This window comes from Fulmarus glacialis, unplaced genomic scaffold (genome assembly GCF_000690835.1).
Source record: "Fulmarus glacialis isolate BGI_N327 unplaced genomic scaffold, ASM69083v1 scaffold8298, whole genome shotgun sequence".
Taxonomy (NCBI): domain Eukaryota; kingdom Metazoa; phylum Chordata; class Aves; order Procellariiformes; family Procellariidae; genus Fulmarus; species Fulmarus glacialis.
The window spans coordinates 10,234-27,074 of NW_009227578.1; the positions used below are offsets into that span (position 1 = coordinate 10,234).

The following is a 16,841-nucleotide window of genomic DNA, read 5'->3' on the forward strand; positions in this document are numbered from 1 at the left end:
TCTCATACCAAGAAACTAACTATACCTTTTCTCTGGCCTAGCCATGTGTGTGGGAAGGCTCAGCCTAACACTGACAGGGGACTTTGCTGACATAGGCAAAATACCAGGGCCAGCAATTGGCAGATGGCTGGCTCCCTGTCTTCTGTCAACATATTTGAAGTATCTACTTGTGATTATATTTTAATGGTACGACCTTTAATTTACATGGAACAGCCACTTAGAGTGGTAAAGGACCATGCACAGGAACAGCCACTTAGAGTGGTAAAGGACCATGCGCATAGAGGTAAAAATAGACTAAAGTTGAGCTATTTTCCTAGACTGAGTGCGTGTCTAATTCCTTAAGAGACTGTTAACAGGGGCAGTTTACAAGAAGATCTGGAATAACTATAGTGACCCTGTGGGACTCTTCTGGAATGTGGTGAAAAAAGACATCTTTAAGTACTGGTTGTAAGTTAAAAAAAAAAAAAAAATTACTGTTAAACATTTCTGTCAGGTATGAGGTTGAATGTTTGCATCTATGCTGTTTATTTATATCTTCTGCAAATCCGAACTCCTGGAAGTTCTTTAATATACTTTTGTCTTTAACTTTTGTTAAGGTCATAATGGTTTCCATCCCTGAATACTATGAAGGAAAGAACATCCTCCTGACAGGAGCTACAGGTTTCTTGGGAAAAGTGCTTCTGGAAAAGCTGCTCAGATCTTGTCCTAAAGTGAAAGCAGTGTATGTATTGGTAAGACACAAAGCAGGGCAGACACCTGAAGCACGAGTAGAAGAAATTACCAGCTGTAAGGTATGTGTCATATGCTCACGTTTTTGTCCTTCTTTATAACATTCCCTTTTCATTTTGAGAACAACTTTGGTTTGTCTAAAGCAAAATATTGTTGTTCTAACAGAAATATAAAATCCAAGATCTGGTAGTGCTTCTATGGCTGATTTTCAAGCTGTTAGTCTCTAGCAAAGCCAGTAATGGAAAATTATCCTGAATTTAATTCAGGAGGAGGATGTTCAGCTGTAATGTAGAATTGAGAAGTAAAACACCTGAGTTAAAACTTGTTAAGAGAATGTATGATCAAGTGCAAGAAGCAGGGTGGACTGGGAGTTGTAAGATGGGATTGAGTCCCTTCTTTAGATCTCTTTATCCTTGTGCCTTATTTTCTTTTCTGTAAGATGAGGCTTAGTACTTCCTTTTCCTTGAATGTGCCTTTGGATCTACCAGTAAGCAAGAATGTGTTCTAACAGTTGTTTAAATAGCTTATGTTTGTAAACAGAACAGAAATGTTTGTCTTAATAGATTCTACTATGGATTTCTGTTGGTCATAGAGATTACTATAAACCTGTGATAACAAAGGAAAGGCACTGAAATTCTGTGCTGTGAAAGTACCAAAGTGGTTATCTAAAAGTTCTGTTGTGCATGCTGGGTGGGATACTTTCCTTCTGAAAAGACTCATTACCTTAATATTCTGGTGAGCTAGGCTGGGCATTCTTGCTACATGCAGAACCATTCATCAGTGTTGCCCATCTCTCTAATACAGAGTATCCCGTTTACGATGAGAAGGATGAACAGGAAGGGGAGAGATTTCTAGCATGAACTTTGCTAAAGCAGGGTTTATTCATTTCTCTCCAGGTCCTATCTCTTATGGGACATGGGAGTTGGCAATTTAATTTTTCAGGCTTAGGAAATATGTTGAGATGCAATGTAGTCTCTACGAAATGTGTGCTTAGAAGGTGTTTAAAGGGAATCAATAAGAAGTATGAATGAATTTAGGCTAGGAGGGGTAAGTTGTTTAAAGTAGAGCAATGAATTTCTGCGACTCTGACTAGTAAAGGTTACAGCAGACATGAGGATGGCTGTGTCCCTAATAAATTATTTTCTGTAACCACGTCAAAACTCTAGCTCATTGCTCAAAAGCATTTGCTTGCAGTCCTGTGCGATGTCATAGAATGCAGCAGAATGAGTAACAGTGGGGTTCTGTCTTAAAATCAAGTTGCAAATTCTTTCTACATAAAACCCTCAGTTTCACTCCCTGAAACAAGGAAAAGATATCCAGACTAAGCTCTGAGATGAGAAAGGAAAAGTTTCTCAATCCCCTTTTTGTATACACTATTACCCAAATAAAAAGTGGGGAATATTCGGGCAGGGGGGAGAGTAGCAGTAGTGTGTGCTGACTTAAACTTCAGTAAGACTTAAGCCTCAGTATAGCTTTTGGGAAACTCATGTGTTGTAAAAGGCTTTTAACTTTGAGTCCAAATCTTCTGCTTATAGTCTGTTATCTCAGCTGGACTTGGTATAATCTGATGTGTTTTATGAGTCTTGTTGAGTACTTATTGCTGGAACAGGTTTACAACAGAGGTCCTGGTAAGCAGGACTACTGCTTGAGGTAGTCCTACATCTTAGTCCCTAGAGTGAGAACATGAAGGGATGGTGTTGCACATCTATGCAGAGATGTATATAGGGCCAGATATTTGTTGTCCTCATCACATGGTGAGACAAATTAGATTGAAAGTGTGTTGTTTAACTGGCATTAATGTAATCAAGATTCCTCCAAAAGAGTATGAAAATTTTTAATAGGATATGTTGTCTTAAGTTGTCCACTTGTTAAGGGCTCTGCCAGTAATTTTTTACAATTTGGATGGGCTCGTTAAGTGTTCTGAAGATTCTTGGACATTCCGTTTCTTGAACAGTTTAAAATTTAAATGGATGAATGTGATAATTAAAATAAATTGAGCTGCGAATAGCCAAAAAATGTTGAGGTTTCTACTTCCTTTGGACTTCAGATATCCAATTCCTCTGTTAATTTGCCATATGTATTGCATGTACTCTAGGTGTTCTTCTTCTCTTTGTACTGGTGTCAGTGCTAATACGAGTTATGTCAGAATAATGTATGGCTATGCATGTGAAAAGGGGCAGAACGGATAAAACATACAAACTAAAAGTACCAAACTGGTTCTTTGTTTAAGTGCTTATCCATGGGACTGCTTTTCTATTATAATACATAACACATTAATATGGTTAAAAGGTGTTGCTTCAGTTCCCTAGAGGCAGGTACCATCATTCCAACTAAAAACATAGCAAGCTTATTTGCAAAATGATAAAAGGCTTCCCTGCCCTTAGGTAAGCACTGTTTGCTGTACCCCGTGAACTAAGAATTGCAGAGGCTTTAAATGCTGTCTTGGCAGCTTTGTCCTTTAAGGGGAACCTTCGTGTTTGGGAAATCAATTCAAGACCTCTATCACTGGAGATGTCCCATATTCTCACTATAGCATTACCACTGCTACTTTAGGTGGCCACACAGTGAGCTGCATTAGCTCACAGTTGAGCTGAAAAAAAAATCTACAAAAATGCCTATTATTTTCGGCTGGACCAGTAAGCTTGTATGCTCACACAGCTATTGGGCTACTTGCTATTGCCAGTGCAGGAGAAGCAACATGGAAATGAAGAAGTTAGGAGAGGGACCAATCTGTTTGGTAGCAGTACAAACTTATATTGCCTTAAGAGTCATGAAACTGTACTTCTAGGTGACTTAAGTTATAGTTGAAATGAATTGAGTTCCCTTCATTCTGTAAGGAAATGTCTCTTAGCTATTTGTAGTCACTTTAACTGGATGTTTGGAAGGGGAAAAACATCCAGTTTGCTGTGATTTTAATACATCTTAATCGACTTGTGTTGAAGCAGTTGCTAAGATATTGGCTCCTGTACAATTAAAAAGAGGGGTCTGCTCTGGTGAAACTTTAAAGTGTTTTATTGCCACAGTACTATTTTGTTCAGGAAAACTTGCATGCTAATGGGTGTAAATAAGATGAGGCAAGAATTTTTATCTGTGTGCGTTAAGCCACATGCTTAGAACCTGGTTAATTATGAGGAGAATATATGATGGAATATAATATGGGTGAGATTTTTTCATAGTTGAACACCAATTTGATAAGACTTTATCAGATGTTCTAACATGATACACAGTCTTTAACCCTGCCTTTTTCTTTTAACTAGCCAGAGAAACAACTTTTTAAATCTGGAAGTTCCCCAAAACTGGCATAAGTCTAGGATAGCATTTCTTGAATCACTGGAAATTTTTAAAGCTTGATGAAAGCTTTCTAAACCTAAAAACCAGCATGACTCGTGCAAGTCTACAAGAATTTGAATAGTTATTATTAAGCTTGGGAGGTTGGCAGACTTCTCCCTTTCCTTCTGTTGAAAGAAAAGAGATTACAGTATTTAGACCGCTACTTAAAATTTCTTTGGGTCCTGGTGTCTAATGGATACCATTTCTTTCTTCTGATATTTATAGAGATCTGATTTTAAGGATAGGGATGAGTATTAAAAAAAAATTAAGTGCAAACTTAAGTCTTACTACCCTCTATACAACACATGCAATACTGCTTTCAGTGTGCACAACTTCATCGCTGGGTATGTTCAGGGGAAGTCAGTAACGTGTTGTTGTAATATTCCTAACACTTTTCTAACTTACTTCTCAAGATCATCAGTATAACTCTGCATAGGCGGAAAATGTAAGTGTTTTCTTCACTTAAATTAAACATCTCTCTCTTATCTTCACTGGCTATTAGTTTGAATTTTTAGTCCTGTTTTTTTTGACAGCTCTTTGACAGGTTGAGAGACGAGCAGCCAGACTTCAGAGCAAAAATAATAGTAGTTACAAGTGAACTTGTACAGCCTGATCTGGACATTAGTGGACCAATCAAGGAAGAACTTATAAACTGCATTAATATTGTATTTCATTGTGCTGCTACAGTCAGATTCAATGAAACACTAAGGTAAGTCTAAAATTCTGTATACTCTGGTCTGGTAAACCAATGGTACTCCAAGGGAGGAGGTAAATCAGGTGTCTGCACAATCTTGCAAATATTCAGCCTGTCAGGCTACTTCATGTACTCTGATGTTTGTGTGCTTGGTGAATTTCATGAAGCCCCTTAAGGTAACAGTCTTTCCCCCAAACTTATCTTAAGCTGCTGGGTTTTTACTTGCTCTTCTTAGCAAGATGGAGGCATATTATTTAAACCTGGTTTGCCAGAGGTTAGAATTACACTATTCAACATGGAAAAGTTCATATCTTTTTAAAGCTTTAGGCAAAAACCCAAATCCATTATTAGTGCTTAGAAACGAAATAAATTATTTTCATACTTTTGTTATAGGCCCCTCAGGTTTTGTGTGTCTGAATTTTTTTGTTTGTTTTGGGTGTGGGTTTTTCTTTAACTAAATCCCTGTGCCTGATTTTCGAAGTCTTTTTGAAGGAAAGCTGTTGAAGAGACTAGGGAACATGTTGCTATTCTGAGTCTTCCTAACATCATGTGTTGCTCTGATCTCTGGGATGGATAGAAAGGATATGAATAAGCTGTAGCTGTATGTACTCTGCTCCCTAGTAATGTTAGAGCTTTTTTTTCCTAGTGTGTAAAAGGGAACACAAACTATTCCTTTAGCCTTCCTTGTTAGAAGGGGAATGCAAGTTTTCAGAGGATAACTTTTTGGCAAAACTGTGTGGGGGGAAAGTTCTAGCACTTGCTCTCTACCTGATGAACAAACAGGAGATTAAATACTGCTCAGCTTTCTTCAGAAAGTCTTTCTTTAAGAAGAGTAGAGGTTTGCATTGGAGGGAGTAGGGAGAAGTAGATGCACAGGGAGAAAGGTGAAAACTTCCATGTTGTACAGAAAATCTATTAAGGAAATACTAGAGAAAGGAGTACCAGAAGCAAGAGAAGATTGTATTTGCCTTTTGGCAAAAACAATGACTTGATTTAGTGTTGAAACACTTGAATAAATATTCATTTTGGGTAAATGACTTTGTGAAGAATAGCTCCAATTTTTATGGGGTGAGGGAGAGTGAAGCAACTTTGAGATAAAACACTTCTCAACTCGGATTTTCTTTGAGTTGTTACAAAGGTTGGCACTACCTCTCTAAGAATGCTATACTGTATGCTGAAACATCATGAGGTAGCCCATGTTTATCACTGTTTCATAGTCTTGAAATGCTGAAGAATTGCCAAGCTGACAAAAGCCCAGAGAGACTTTAAAACAATTTGAAAGACTGGTGGAATGGGGTCTTGGTGCAAAAAGCCTCTGGCAGCTTCTGCTTTCTCGGCAGGCCCAGTATGTTGTTTAGCAAAATAGAAAATGCGAGCATTTCTTAGGTCCTCTGGGCCCAACTCTTTCGTAACAGATGTGCTGGAATAGTTAGAGGAACCTTACAAATCTGAAGGCCACCTAGAGCAGCCTTCATCAGATATTTAACATGAATAACTAATGTAAAGTTCAAAATACTTGGCTTGGGGCCAGTAGTAGGAATAAGGTCAGGAAAGTAAAATACTTGGGCTTATTTTGGAACTCTTCCTAATTTGTATTTGCTATACACTTCTGTATCAGTGGATACAGCTCTGATTATGAACTCTTTCCTTTGGCTTCTTGAAAGAGGCAGTGAAGACTGATAATACTTTGTAAAATACTAATAATACTTTATTAAAAAAAAAATATTGAGAAGTAACACTTCCCATTGATGTTAATTGCTTTGGGACAGTGGTCCCCCCTCTCCTGTCCCCGCAATGCTTCAGTAATAATGTGTGATAAAGCAGTCTTAAACTTAGTGCTTATTCAGGGGGGACCAATATTTTTTTTATTAATGTAACACTTTATTGCAAAGACTTTGATAAAGCTTTGTTCAGCTGTATTGTTGAAACTTAATTGATTACTGCACTGTGTACAAGAAAACTAGCGCCCTTAGTAAGTTTTGTAGGCTGGAGAGAATACCTGAATTGTATAAAATCATAGTAGTGGGTCTGTAAGCTGAGTTCTGGTGGGAATTGTAGAGATATACCTACTCTCCTACAGTGTCCTCTAGGACTCTCTTTTAATGAGAAGCAGTGAAGTTAGAGGATGAAAGTGTGGTTCTTGGTGGTTTTCCTTTCCCCCCCACCCCCCTTCCTTCCTGTAATCCTGTTGTGCTATTGAGCCTTGTGCTATTCTACAAGAAGGTGCTGGTCTCCAACTTACTAGCCCTCTGAGCCTTCCAAGTTGTAGACCTAACCCAACTTGAACTAGGAAGTTCAGAGATGCTGTTAAAACTGACATGCATCTCATGTGGCAGCTAGGTGTTGTGTTGCATCATTTCCTTCACATTTTATTAAAAATGTAGGATTGGGATTTAGCTTAAGGAGATCAAAGGTGTGCTGACTTTCCTACTCTAGTAATAGAGCATGAGGATGACAATAAGAACAGGGTAAAACTTAGGAAAATTATCCTGAACATTGAGAGATGTTCTAGATTAAGACTGCAGTGTATTGTTCTAAGCAGAAAGTTAGGACACTGTCTATGATGCTTTTTTGAGGAGGGTGGGGTGTTTAGGAATACTTTATGTGCCTATCACTGCGACATTTAGGAGTGAATTGACTAGTTATTTCTTTTTGCTTGTTTTTATCTTGCTTTCTGTTAATCAAGTTTCTGTTTAATCAACAGAGATGCTGTTCGGTTAAATGTGATTGCCACACAACAGCTCCTCTTCTTGGCACAGCAAATGAAGAATCTGGAAGTGTTCATGCATGTTTCAACTGCCTTTGCATATTGTGATCGAAAACATATTGAGGAAATAGTTTATCCACCTTCTGTTGATCCTGGGAAACTGATTGATTTTCTTGAGTAGGTGTTACTTCAGTAATCTGTAACCTCTTGCTTCCTAGTAATGAAGTACCAAAAAATAGTTAGGAATCTGAAAGATGAAGAAATTAGCTTATGCTGTCCTGTAAGTCTGACAGCATGGCTGACGCTTCCCTTATCTGTAAAGGTGGTGGGCTAAGGTTTTATAGTCACTTTCAGCTGAGCTAGGTGTGGAGTAGTACTGAAGAAGGGGGATGCTCCTATCTATTCGTGATGCCTCACATATGCTGAGAGTGGCAGTTTTTCAGCTGTGTGATGAGCTGAATCAGGAGCTATTAAAAACAAAAAAGCTGTGCTGTTACAAGTATGCTGGCACTGGCATTGTGAAGGAAAGGGGTAAAAACAAGACAGTCCCCTTTAACAGCAGCCTCCACTACATCCACCTAAACACCATAGCAAAATCAGTCTGAGATACTGAAATAATATTACTTAACTGCTCAGAAACACGACTGTAGAAGTAGCTCCGTTAGGAATTCAGAGCGCAAACATGAAAAATCTGTTTCTGTAGCTTTTTAGTCTTGAATTGGGCATTACTGGGGGGAAAAAATTACTCACTCTATATTTTATTTTCTATGTATATTAGCTGTCCTGAGGTCTTATTCAGTAGCTGTCAAACCCTACCTGAAATAGGTGGCAAAATGGGATAAGTCAAGTGTAATGTAATAAATAATAATCTCATCTCTAAATTGGTCTCTTCCTTCTTCCCTGTCATAGAAAATATCACCCTTTGTAAGAGAAGTATGAAACTAAAAATAAATAATTAAGTTAAAGAAGATATTTTACTTTTTGTTACTGTAGATGGAAGAACACTAACATTAAAAACAAATGAGCTACTACCTAGAATGCACATTGAGCCAACCTGTTTTTATAATGTTGACTTTAAATACACTTTCAAATGAGATATTCTGAAATAGTCATATCTTTGTCTATCTTTTCACAAGCAGGATAAATATAACTTAAACTGCTTGGTTGAGACTTGGACAGCTGTCTGTATTTTAGAACTCACGGCAATGAGGGAAAGCTTTTGTAAACTTAGACAAGAGTGATCTCTCTAGCCAACAGCTGACTGAAACACATAGAAAGGGACACAAATCTGTTTCTGGGCTTTTCTACCCCTCTTCCCAGCCCAGTTCATATCATGAAGGCAGTCTGATGCATGTCAGCTTTGATGTAACAGAACATTGGTGAAAAACAATAACAATGTTGGCTAAATTCCATTTATGTGGCTAAAATGTTAGGTGGCTGAGGCAAATAAAATCCAAGTCCTGTTTTGAAGTGGAGAACACCAAAGTAGCAATAGTTCAAAAGGCACATATCTGTTGTGCTTGTATGCTGAAGGTTATTACAATTTTAAATACAAACTGCTGAATGAATTGGGAAGCAAGATGAAATTGCAAGACTTAACTAAATTAAGGAGAAAAAGAAACATGGTGAACCAGCTTACTTCAGAGGGGTGGGATTGCTTAACACCACAAAGGTGGAGGTGATGCTTGTAATACAGCTGGGACTCCTTTCCAATGGCATCACTTTCTAGATCACTTAATGCTAACTGAGGAGCAGTGTGCCTGTGTCCCAAAGACTAGCTTGCTGTGTCTGCGCTTCATGTTTGAGAACTTAGTTGATAGAATTAAGATTATTATAAAGCAATGTACTACTTGCTCTGTAGTTGGTATGTAATAAATTAATTACTTGGGCAAAAAAAGTAAATAGCAGTATGCTTCTCTCAGTGGATGCTGAACATACAGGCCTCCTCTCTTTTACTGAGAAACTTGTTTTCGTTTCAGTCTGTATCCCTTTTTCTTTGAAAGAGAAAAAAAATTCATGGTAACTTTAACAACAAAAGAAAAAAAAAGATTTGGTATTTAACCAAGTTCATAAATATACTTACTTTCTACAGTATACCATATGAAATAGTTTCAAAACAGTTTTGGAACTGGGCACATGTTCTGGTGAAAGATTTTTTTTTTTTGTTACTGGCATTTACTTTCAGGAGTTTAGGTTTTATGGTTTAATTTGAAACAAAATGAGCATGAAGTCAGTATAAACAGTCTTCTGTAAGTTGGTAGTAATGTCCTTAAATCAGCCTAACTACGCTGCTGCTGTAGGATCTCAAATATAACCTTCTTCCTTAAGATTCCCTTTTCAGAAGGGTTCTACATATGCAGTTGCCACCTTAATTTAAATAGTAGCATATAATCAAAATGAGTAATAGACAGACTCTATTAAACTTGATTTTTCTGGCCTCTGGGATTGGCCTTCAGTTTAAATAAGCAAAAAACCTGAACTCCTATATTTTGATGAATGGTATTTTAGGAGACTATGTGGTTTTAAAGTTAAACGCAGTATAAGCTGTCAGTAGACATTTATTGTTTGATATTCAAATGCTTATGGAAATGTTTTAAACTTCCAGCTGTTTAAAGTAGAAAGAAGTATGTGACATGCTAACTTCAGTGGGAGTTGGTATTAAATTCTGAAAATCAAGCTGAGATTTAAAGTGTACTAGTTTAGTGTTAGATACTGGGATTGTTGCAGAAACATGAAATACAGAACTGAGTTTTTAATTATTGCCTAAATTTCTTCACAGAATTTCTTGTTCCTCTGTGCTTATGCATTTTGTAGGGGAATGCTAATGCTTTGGTGGTTTTAGTGTGTTGTTTTGTTCAGTGTTTTTTTTTTTTTGCCTTGGGTGGTGTTTTAAATAAGAGATTGGATTTTAATTTTACTTTCTGAAGTATTTTTTTATTTAATCTGGTTATCCTTTTTACATATTGTTTTTGCCCCAGCCCTCCCCCCGCCCCATCCCTGATGAAGCAGCACACAGTAATTTACACTTGCCTCTTATTTTGTTTCTTTAGGTGGATGGATGATGGCCTAGTGAAAGATATTACTCCTAAACTGATAGGCAGCAGTCCTAATACTTACACATATACAAAAGCCTTAGCCGAATATGTAGTACAGCAAGAAAGTGCAAAATTAAATGCAGCCATTATAAGGCCGTCTATTGTTGGTGCTAGCTGGAAGGAGCCTTTTCCTGTAAGTCATTGAGTTTTCACCTGACCATCTTGCCTGTTAACTGTAGTACATACTGACAGCCTGTTTATCTAGTGACCTTTGTAGAGGAAGATCTTTTAGACTATGAAGTTGTGTCTTGGTTGCTGCTGGATAACAACTCTGATACGAAAGCTGCCAAATACAGTATTCTTATGTGGGAAATTTAGGGGCAAATTACTTCTAATCATAGAACAATACAATTCTATCACAATGGGATATACTATTTCACACGTTAAATAAACGGTCAGCTTTTTACTTCATGATTTCTGTGTATCTTCATCTGTTTTTCCCTCTTCAAGATGCTTTGGTATGTCAGTAGCTGCAAAGGATGACTAGGAAAACTGGGGACCGTGGGATGTAAAGATGTTTTGGCTCTGCTTCTTTTAGTCATCCCCTGTAAGCTTTGCAGGGGATGGCATAAGTTCTATGTACTGTATGCTATATTGATATATAGCATATATGCTATATGCTTTCTCCTATATGGGAGATTGGTGTTGGAATAGCTTCTCCAGTTCAGGACTGAATATCTCTCAAGCCCTTAAAATACATATAATTGACTTTGCATACCTTTTTGAGTATGTAAAATGTACATGTCAAACCAGTAAGTATATAGTGTCTAAATACTGTCATTAAAGATGAACAAGAATGTCTTCTGTTTGAAAAATGAAAAAACTAATAATCAATAGCAAAACTGCTTATTTGTTTTCTGAGTTGCTAGAAGCTAGTCTAAAAATACTTGTAAACTTGAATACTTTCAACATAAACATTTATACAGACAATGCCCTGCAGTTTATTCACTGAGAAATAAACAAGCTAGCATCTCACTCTGAAGGACCAGTGAATCTATGGGTAGATCTCTTGTCTGAGTCATAGCAACTTGTTACATCACCAGACTTTGCTATGGAAGAACTTCATTTAGAGACATAGAAATGACTATCTTTCTCCTCTTTATTCTATTCTCTTTTCCCTCCACCCCTTATACTTGTAGAAACTTCTCAGATTTTCACTTGAAACTGCTGACTTCAATATATTCTAACCAAATCCTTTCCCTCCCCCCTGTTCATAATAGGGATGGATTGATAACTTCAACGGACCTAGTGGTCTCTTCATTGCTGTAAGTAATGAATATACTTAAATTTTTTTCCTCCTTTTGGAAGGCAACAAAGCTTCATATGTTTTACTGGTGGGTCTTCTGTCTCTTTTTTTTTTGTTGTTGTTTTGTTCTTTAAGGCAGGAAAAGGAATTCTTCGAACAATGAGAGCTTCCAACAGTGCAGTAGCAGATCTTGTTCCAGTAGATGTTGTTGTCAATATGACACTGGCTGCAGCCTGGTATTCTGGAATTAATAGGTATAACAGGTGACAATAGAGAGTACTAAGTATTTTGAAATGATATTGTGTATTTTAAAAAATCAGTCTTCTATCGAACTTCTAATCAGTGTCCTGCCATTCCCCCCAGAACAAAGGAATCTAAGGTTCTAACAGCGTTAGTCCCTGAAAATGTAACTTCCTTATGCCAAAGAGGAAGACATCACCTACTGATACTGTTGTATAAGTTATGCCTGAAAATTCTTTCCTGGGCCTTGTTGTAATCAATACAATCTACAGTAATGTAGGTGATGCCTTCTCTGAAAGAAAAGAAATATGATAGTGAAAGAAGTAGAAAAATACTGGAAGATGATATAGGGAGTGAAAAATCTAACATAGGACTGACGCTTTCTGCTTTGTGTAAATGATGCTGTTAAGGGAAAGGATAACTTTGGGTATGTCTTTTGTCTGTGTTCTTAAAAGGTGGTTTGTCTTCTAACTTGCTCTTTTGTCTTTTTCCCCCTAGACCAAGAAATGTCATGGTATATAACTGTACAACAGGTGGCACCAATCCTTTCCACTGGGGTGAACTTGGTATGCCATGTTTCTTTTTTTCTTATAAGCTTTAATAGAAAAATAAGGTCAAATAATAAAAGCACAGGCTATAATCAGTACGTCATACTGCATTTTTATTGTTGAAACTAGTATAATAGCCATACCTCTCAACTTTGCAGTGTATTGTGCTTTTTCATTATCTTCCACGTTAATTCTCTCCCCTTATAGCGTTATCACAGTTTCATTTTGTTCTTGATTTTTTTTTTTTTTAATTCCATTATAACTTAAACTATGGGAGAACTGATTTTTCTCTTTTGATGCTGCCATGACCTAATCTTCAGAGTGTGGGTAGTGTGCAGAGAAAAACATTGCTCAGAGGAGCCGTAGTGATGTTGGGTTTAATGCCAACTTTACTAAATACATATGGATAAACAGCCCACAATTAGATGTTTTGTACATCTGCATAATTGAGAGGTATGGTAATAGTTTTGCACTTGTGTAGCTCTTTGTTGTGTTTGGCTTAAGTTAGTTGTTGATTTGAGGTGGCTTTTTTAATCTTCAGATAGCTACATGAGACTTCTACTATTCATGTACAGGGAAAAGTAATCTTTAAGAAAGTATGGCCACCTATTTTCAGCTCTTAAATATCCTGACTAGAGTGTAACCCACATGCCAAAAGCTTTGTAATAGTTTTTGTTATAGCAATACAAGCTGACTGGCATGCTAAAGCTGTTTGTTAGCTTTCATTTTTTTAGAAACAGAGTTCTTAAGCTCAGAGTATTTTTTTTTCTTTTAGTTAACTTAAATACTTAAATCTATTTTATTTCTCTTGACTACTTTCTTCATGCTTTTTACTTGCTTTTGCCCATTTTATATGCGTCTGTATTTATAAACCTTACTGCTTCAGCCAAACTTGGAAAATCCTGACTTCATTTATCCCAATTTGAATCGGGGTATTTAAACACTGTCTATAACAACAGAATAAAGTTACAAGAGATGATTACAAAGATGAGGTGAATTTCAACTAACTTTTTAAGACACTGATCCTGCATATCTGTCACGTACAGAATTTTCAGGTGTCAGCAGGAGTTTCTCATGGAGTCCCATCCTAATTGCTTTTTTCTTAACGCTCAAATATGGATAAGTTGTTTAAAAATGTCATTTGAAATGCACTTCAGATGCTTGCAAAGTCCTCAGTCTGTTTTTTAAATTATTCTTCACACAAGAGATTAGAATAGCCTTCTTCATGGAATATAGATGACTATTTAAATAGCTTTACATGCTATAAAAACTGAAATTGCTGTGAATTTTTGAGATCAACAGTTTCTAAGGTAGGGAAGAGGAACAGAAAGAGAGAAGCTACAATAAAATATGATACTGAAGATAAAGGCATAAAAGACCTCTTGATTATAATAAGAACCGGTTTAACAGTATTTTAGGTTAAAAGCTTACGACTTTGTTTTAGTTTCTGTGGATTGTAGAAGAGTTAGGGTGGCTATTTAAATAACATACTGAAGTAAATATTGTACACTGTAATGTACTTTGAAAACCATTAAATTTTACATGGTTATTATCAAAGCTGTTACGCAACTTTTCTTTCTCAGAATACCATGTAATTTCTACTTTCAAGAGGAATCCTCTCGAACAGGCCTTCAGACGGCCCAATGTAAATCTAACTTCCAATCACCTTTTATATCATTACTGGATTGCTGTAAGCCATAAGGCCCCAGCATTCCTGTATGATATCTACCTCAGGATTACTGGAAGAAGCCCAAGGTAATGGTGACTAGCTCTGTCTTGTCTGTTCCTCTGACTATATGTAAGCTATGCTTACACTATGATGTACATTGATTATTTTTTTAAATTTTTTTCTTCCCCTGAATGCTTTGTGACTAAAACCCAGCCTTTTTTTCCTGAGAACAGGTCCTTGAATTCAAAGTGACTTTGAACTTTCTAGCAAAAATGAGGATGTTTTTGTTGGATAGTTTGGGGGTTTGAGTAGTCAAGGTAAACAGAATTACAAGATCTAGCAAGTGATGTTTGTTCTTGAATAATAAATATTCAAAATATGTTGATCCTTATTTTTTCCTACAGGATACCACATTAATTTGAATTTCAAGATAAATCCGTTAGAAGGTGCAGTAAGGCACCCTGACTTTAGCTTACAATCCAACCCCCTCTTGTGTCAATATCGGACTGCAGTCAGCCATACAGTGCCTGCATTTTTGCACGATCTTTTGCTCAGATTGACAGGTCATAAACCATGGTAAGAAGGACAGGGCTAAATATTTTGCTGGTAAGGTGGTGGAGACTTGTGAAGAAGACATGGCATGGGCACTATCTAGATTTACTAACTATAAGCAATAACAATCCAGTGGCGGCTTTTCTAAGAGATTAACGACTGGCTCAACAACATTGTCCAAGATATGTCTCAGATCAGAATCCTAGTCAGTCATTAAACTCTAGGAAGTGGCTTGCATTAAGATTGTTGTTGCTGTTATAAACTGAAAATGGAACGGGAGACGGAGTTAATAATTGCGTGTTATTCCTGTAGATGATACAACTTGATCTGGTATGTTGGTTTGTATCATCTCAACATTCCATTCAGTTTATAATATTTACACTACTATCTGGCTAACTTCTTAAGTGGTGAAAATGGCATAGCTCTGCTAAATAGGCTAAACTAAATTATGCAGAAGGAATATAAGATGTCACTTCAATTTGTTTCAGACTTGCCAAGCCATATGATCTTAACTCATTGCATATGTTATGTTTTCAAAAGTATTTGTGTTCAGATTCTATAAAATAATCTCCACTGTGGTGACAGTGTATTAACACAAGTGAGTATTCATTCATTGCCCTGTAGTCTAGGTCTGTCTTACAAGGAGGGAAAAGCTATGTAACAGACTTCACGCTGGTTTGTTGGAGAAAACTTCTAAACTGCCTTGGGTTCTGTTGTTCCAAGCCTACTCAATAGTGTAATACTCACAGCAACAGTAGTGGCAGGGGGCTGTGCCTGTATAGTGATCTTCCCACATGGAAAAGATGCAAGCTCTTCAGATCAAAAGAAGATACTGAATGTACAAGTTCCTATCTTTTAGGTTCTCTTGCAATTTTAAGTTATTCTTAATAAAAATTGATTGAAATTCCCTGACAGATGCGAAGACTTCATCACTCACTAAAAATAGTTATACTATATATGCCAACCTACTGTCTTTCAAATGGTTAGGAAGTAGTACAGCCAGAATCTTGTCAGTCATTAAAAGGTGTCTAGTCTTTTAAGTATTTGACCAGTGGGAGTAAAACAAGGCTGTGAATAATCAAGTTTAGAATGCTCTTAACAGTTTTATATTACAACACTGGGAATGTTGAATCTTGGTTTTTCCTTTTCCTGGAATTCTTACTTGACAGCCAAAGATGGAATTTGGAACTTTAATCAGTACTAGTACAATTGGTGACATTAAATATGTATTTTCGAGCCTGTGAAGTATTACTGGTATGAGTATTCCTAATTAGTTTAATATAAGAGTGGATGGGTGAGTTTCCTATCATGTAAAAGATCTCCAGTTTAGAGGAAAGATTCAACTAAAACAAGCTATTGTTCAGTTGCTAAGGTTACTCAAATGCACTTGAAAGAAAAGCTTTTAAGTTTGATAGCCAGCCCACCCTCAGGAATATAGCTTTCATTATATAGTGCTCTTCTGTTTTTTTTAAGCATTTAAAAAATGGGAGCCTGCAATAGGAGCAGTAGAGGCGAATAAATACATAGATGCAGGCAAGACATGCAGTGTTAAATCCTAATGGGCTTCATGTGTTGCTTAAATATCTGTCTCAAATTTCTTCTATTATTACTCTTCTACTTTTTTCTAGTCTTCTGGCTCAAAGTACTTTGAAAGCTGCTTTAACTGATGGGCTGGAGACAGTCACGGTATAGGGATGTACTACTGTTGCTGTGGTCATTCTGTCCAGTTGACAGAATGGTTTTAATTACCAGGTAGCATGTACTAGGAAACTTCTAAGGCCTCGGAAACATTATTGGAGATTTTTAAACTCAATATAATGCTGTTCTGAGTGAAGAAAGGCTGGCTTAATCTAAAATGTTACCTTTTCGACCACAATTTAGCAGAAAAACTTGAGCAGTATAGTAAAAATGTAGTAAAATCAGCACAAGAAAATTCAAATATGCTAACTTGACTTCACATGGTCAACAGCCTGCCCTCTCTGTGCTGAGTCTGAATACGCTTCTGAGGTCTCTATTGCATACAGTGTAGGG

The 16,841-nt window shown here is 36.9% G+C and overlaps 1 protein-coding gene across 2 annotated transcripts in view; it reads left to right on the forward strand.

Annotated features, from left to right (window-relative positions):
* Positions 1–600: 600 nt before the first annotated feature.
* FAR1 (fatty acyl CoA reductase 1) overlaps positions 601–16,841 on the forward strand; it is a 25,905-nt gene continuing 9,664 nt past the window's right edge. The window contains exons 1-8 of one of the 2 annotated variants that reach the window (XM_009583188.1): positions 601–791; positions 4,593–4,768; positions 7,458–7,637; positions 10,511–10,688; positions 11,776–11,820; positions 11,937–12,055; positions 12,540–12,607; positions 14,173–14,344. In XM_009583188.1, coding sequence (XP_009581483.1) covers positions 603–791; positions 4,593–4,768; positions 7,458–7,637; positions 10,511–10,688; positions 11,776–11,820; positions 11,937–12,055; positions 12,540–12,607; positions 14,173–14,344 — 1,127 coding nt within the window. In that variant the 5' untranslated portion in view covers positions 601–602. Of the gene's footprint in view, positions 792–4,592; positions 4,769–7,457; positions 7,638–10,510; positions 10,689–11,775; positions 11,821–11,936; positions 12,056–12,539; positions 12,608–14,172; positions 14,345–14,662; positions 14,835–16,841 lie in introns of both variants that reach the window. The other variant, XM_009583189.1, reaches the window with a different exon arrangement.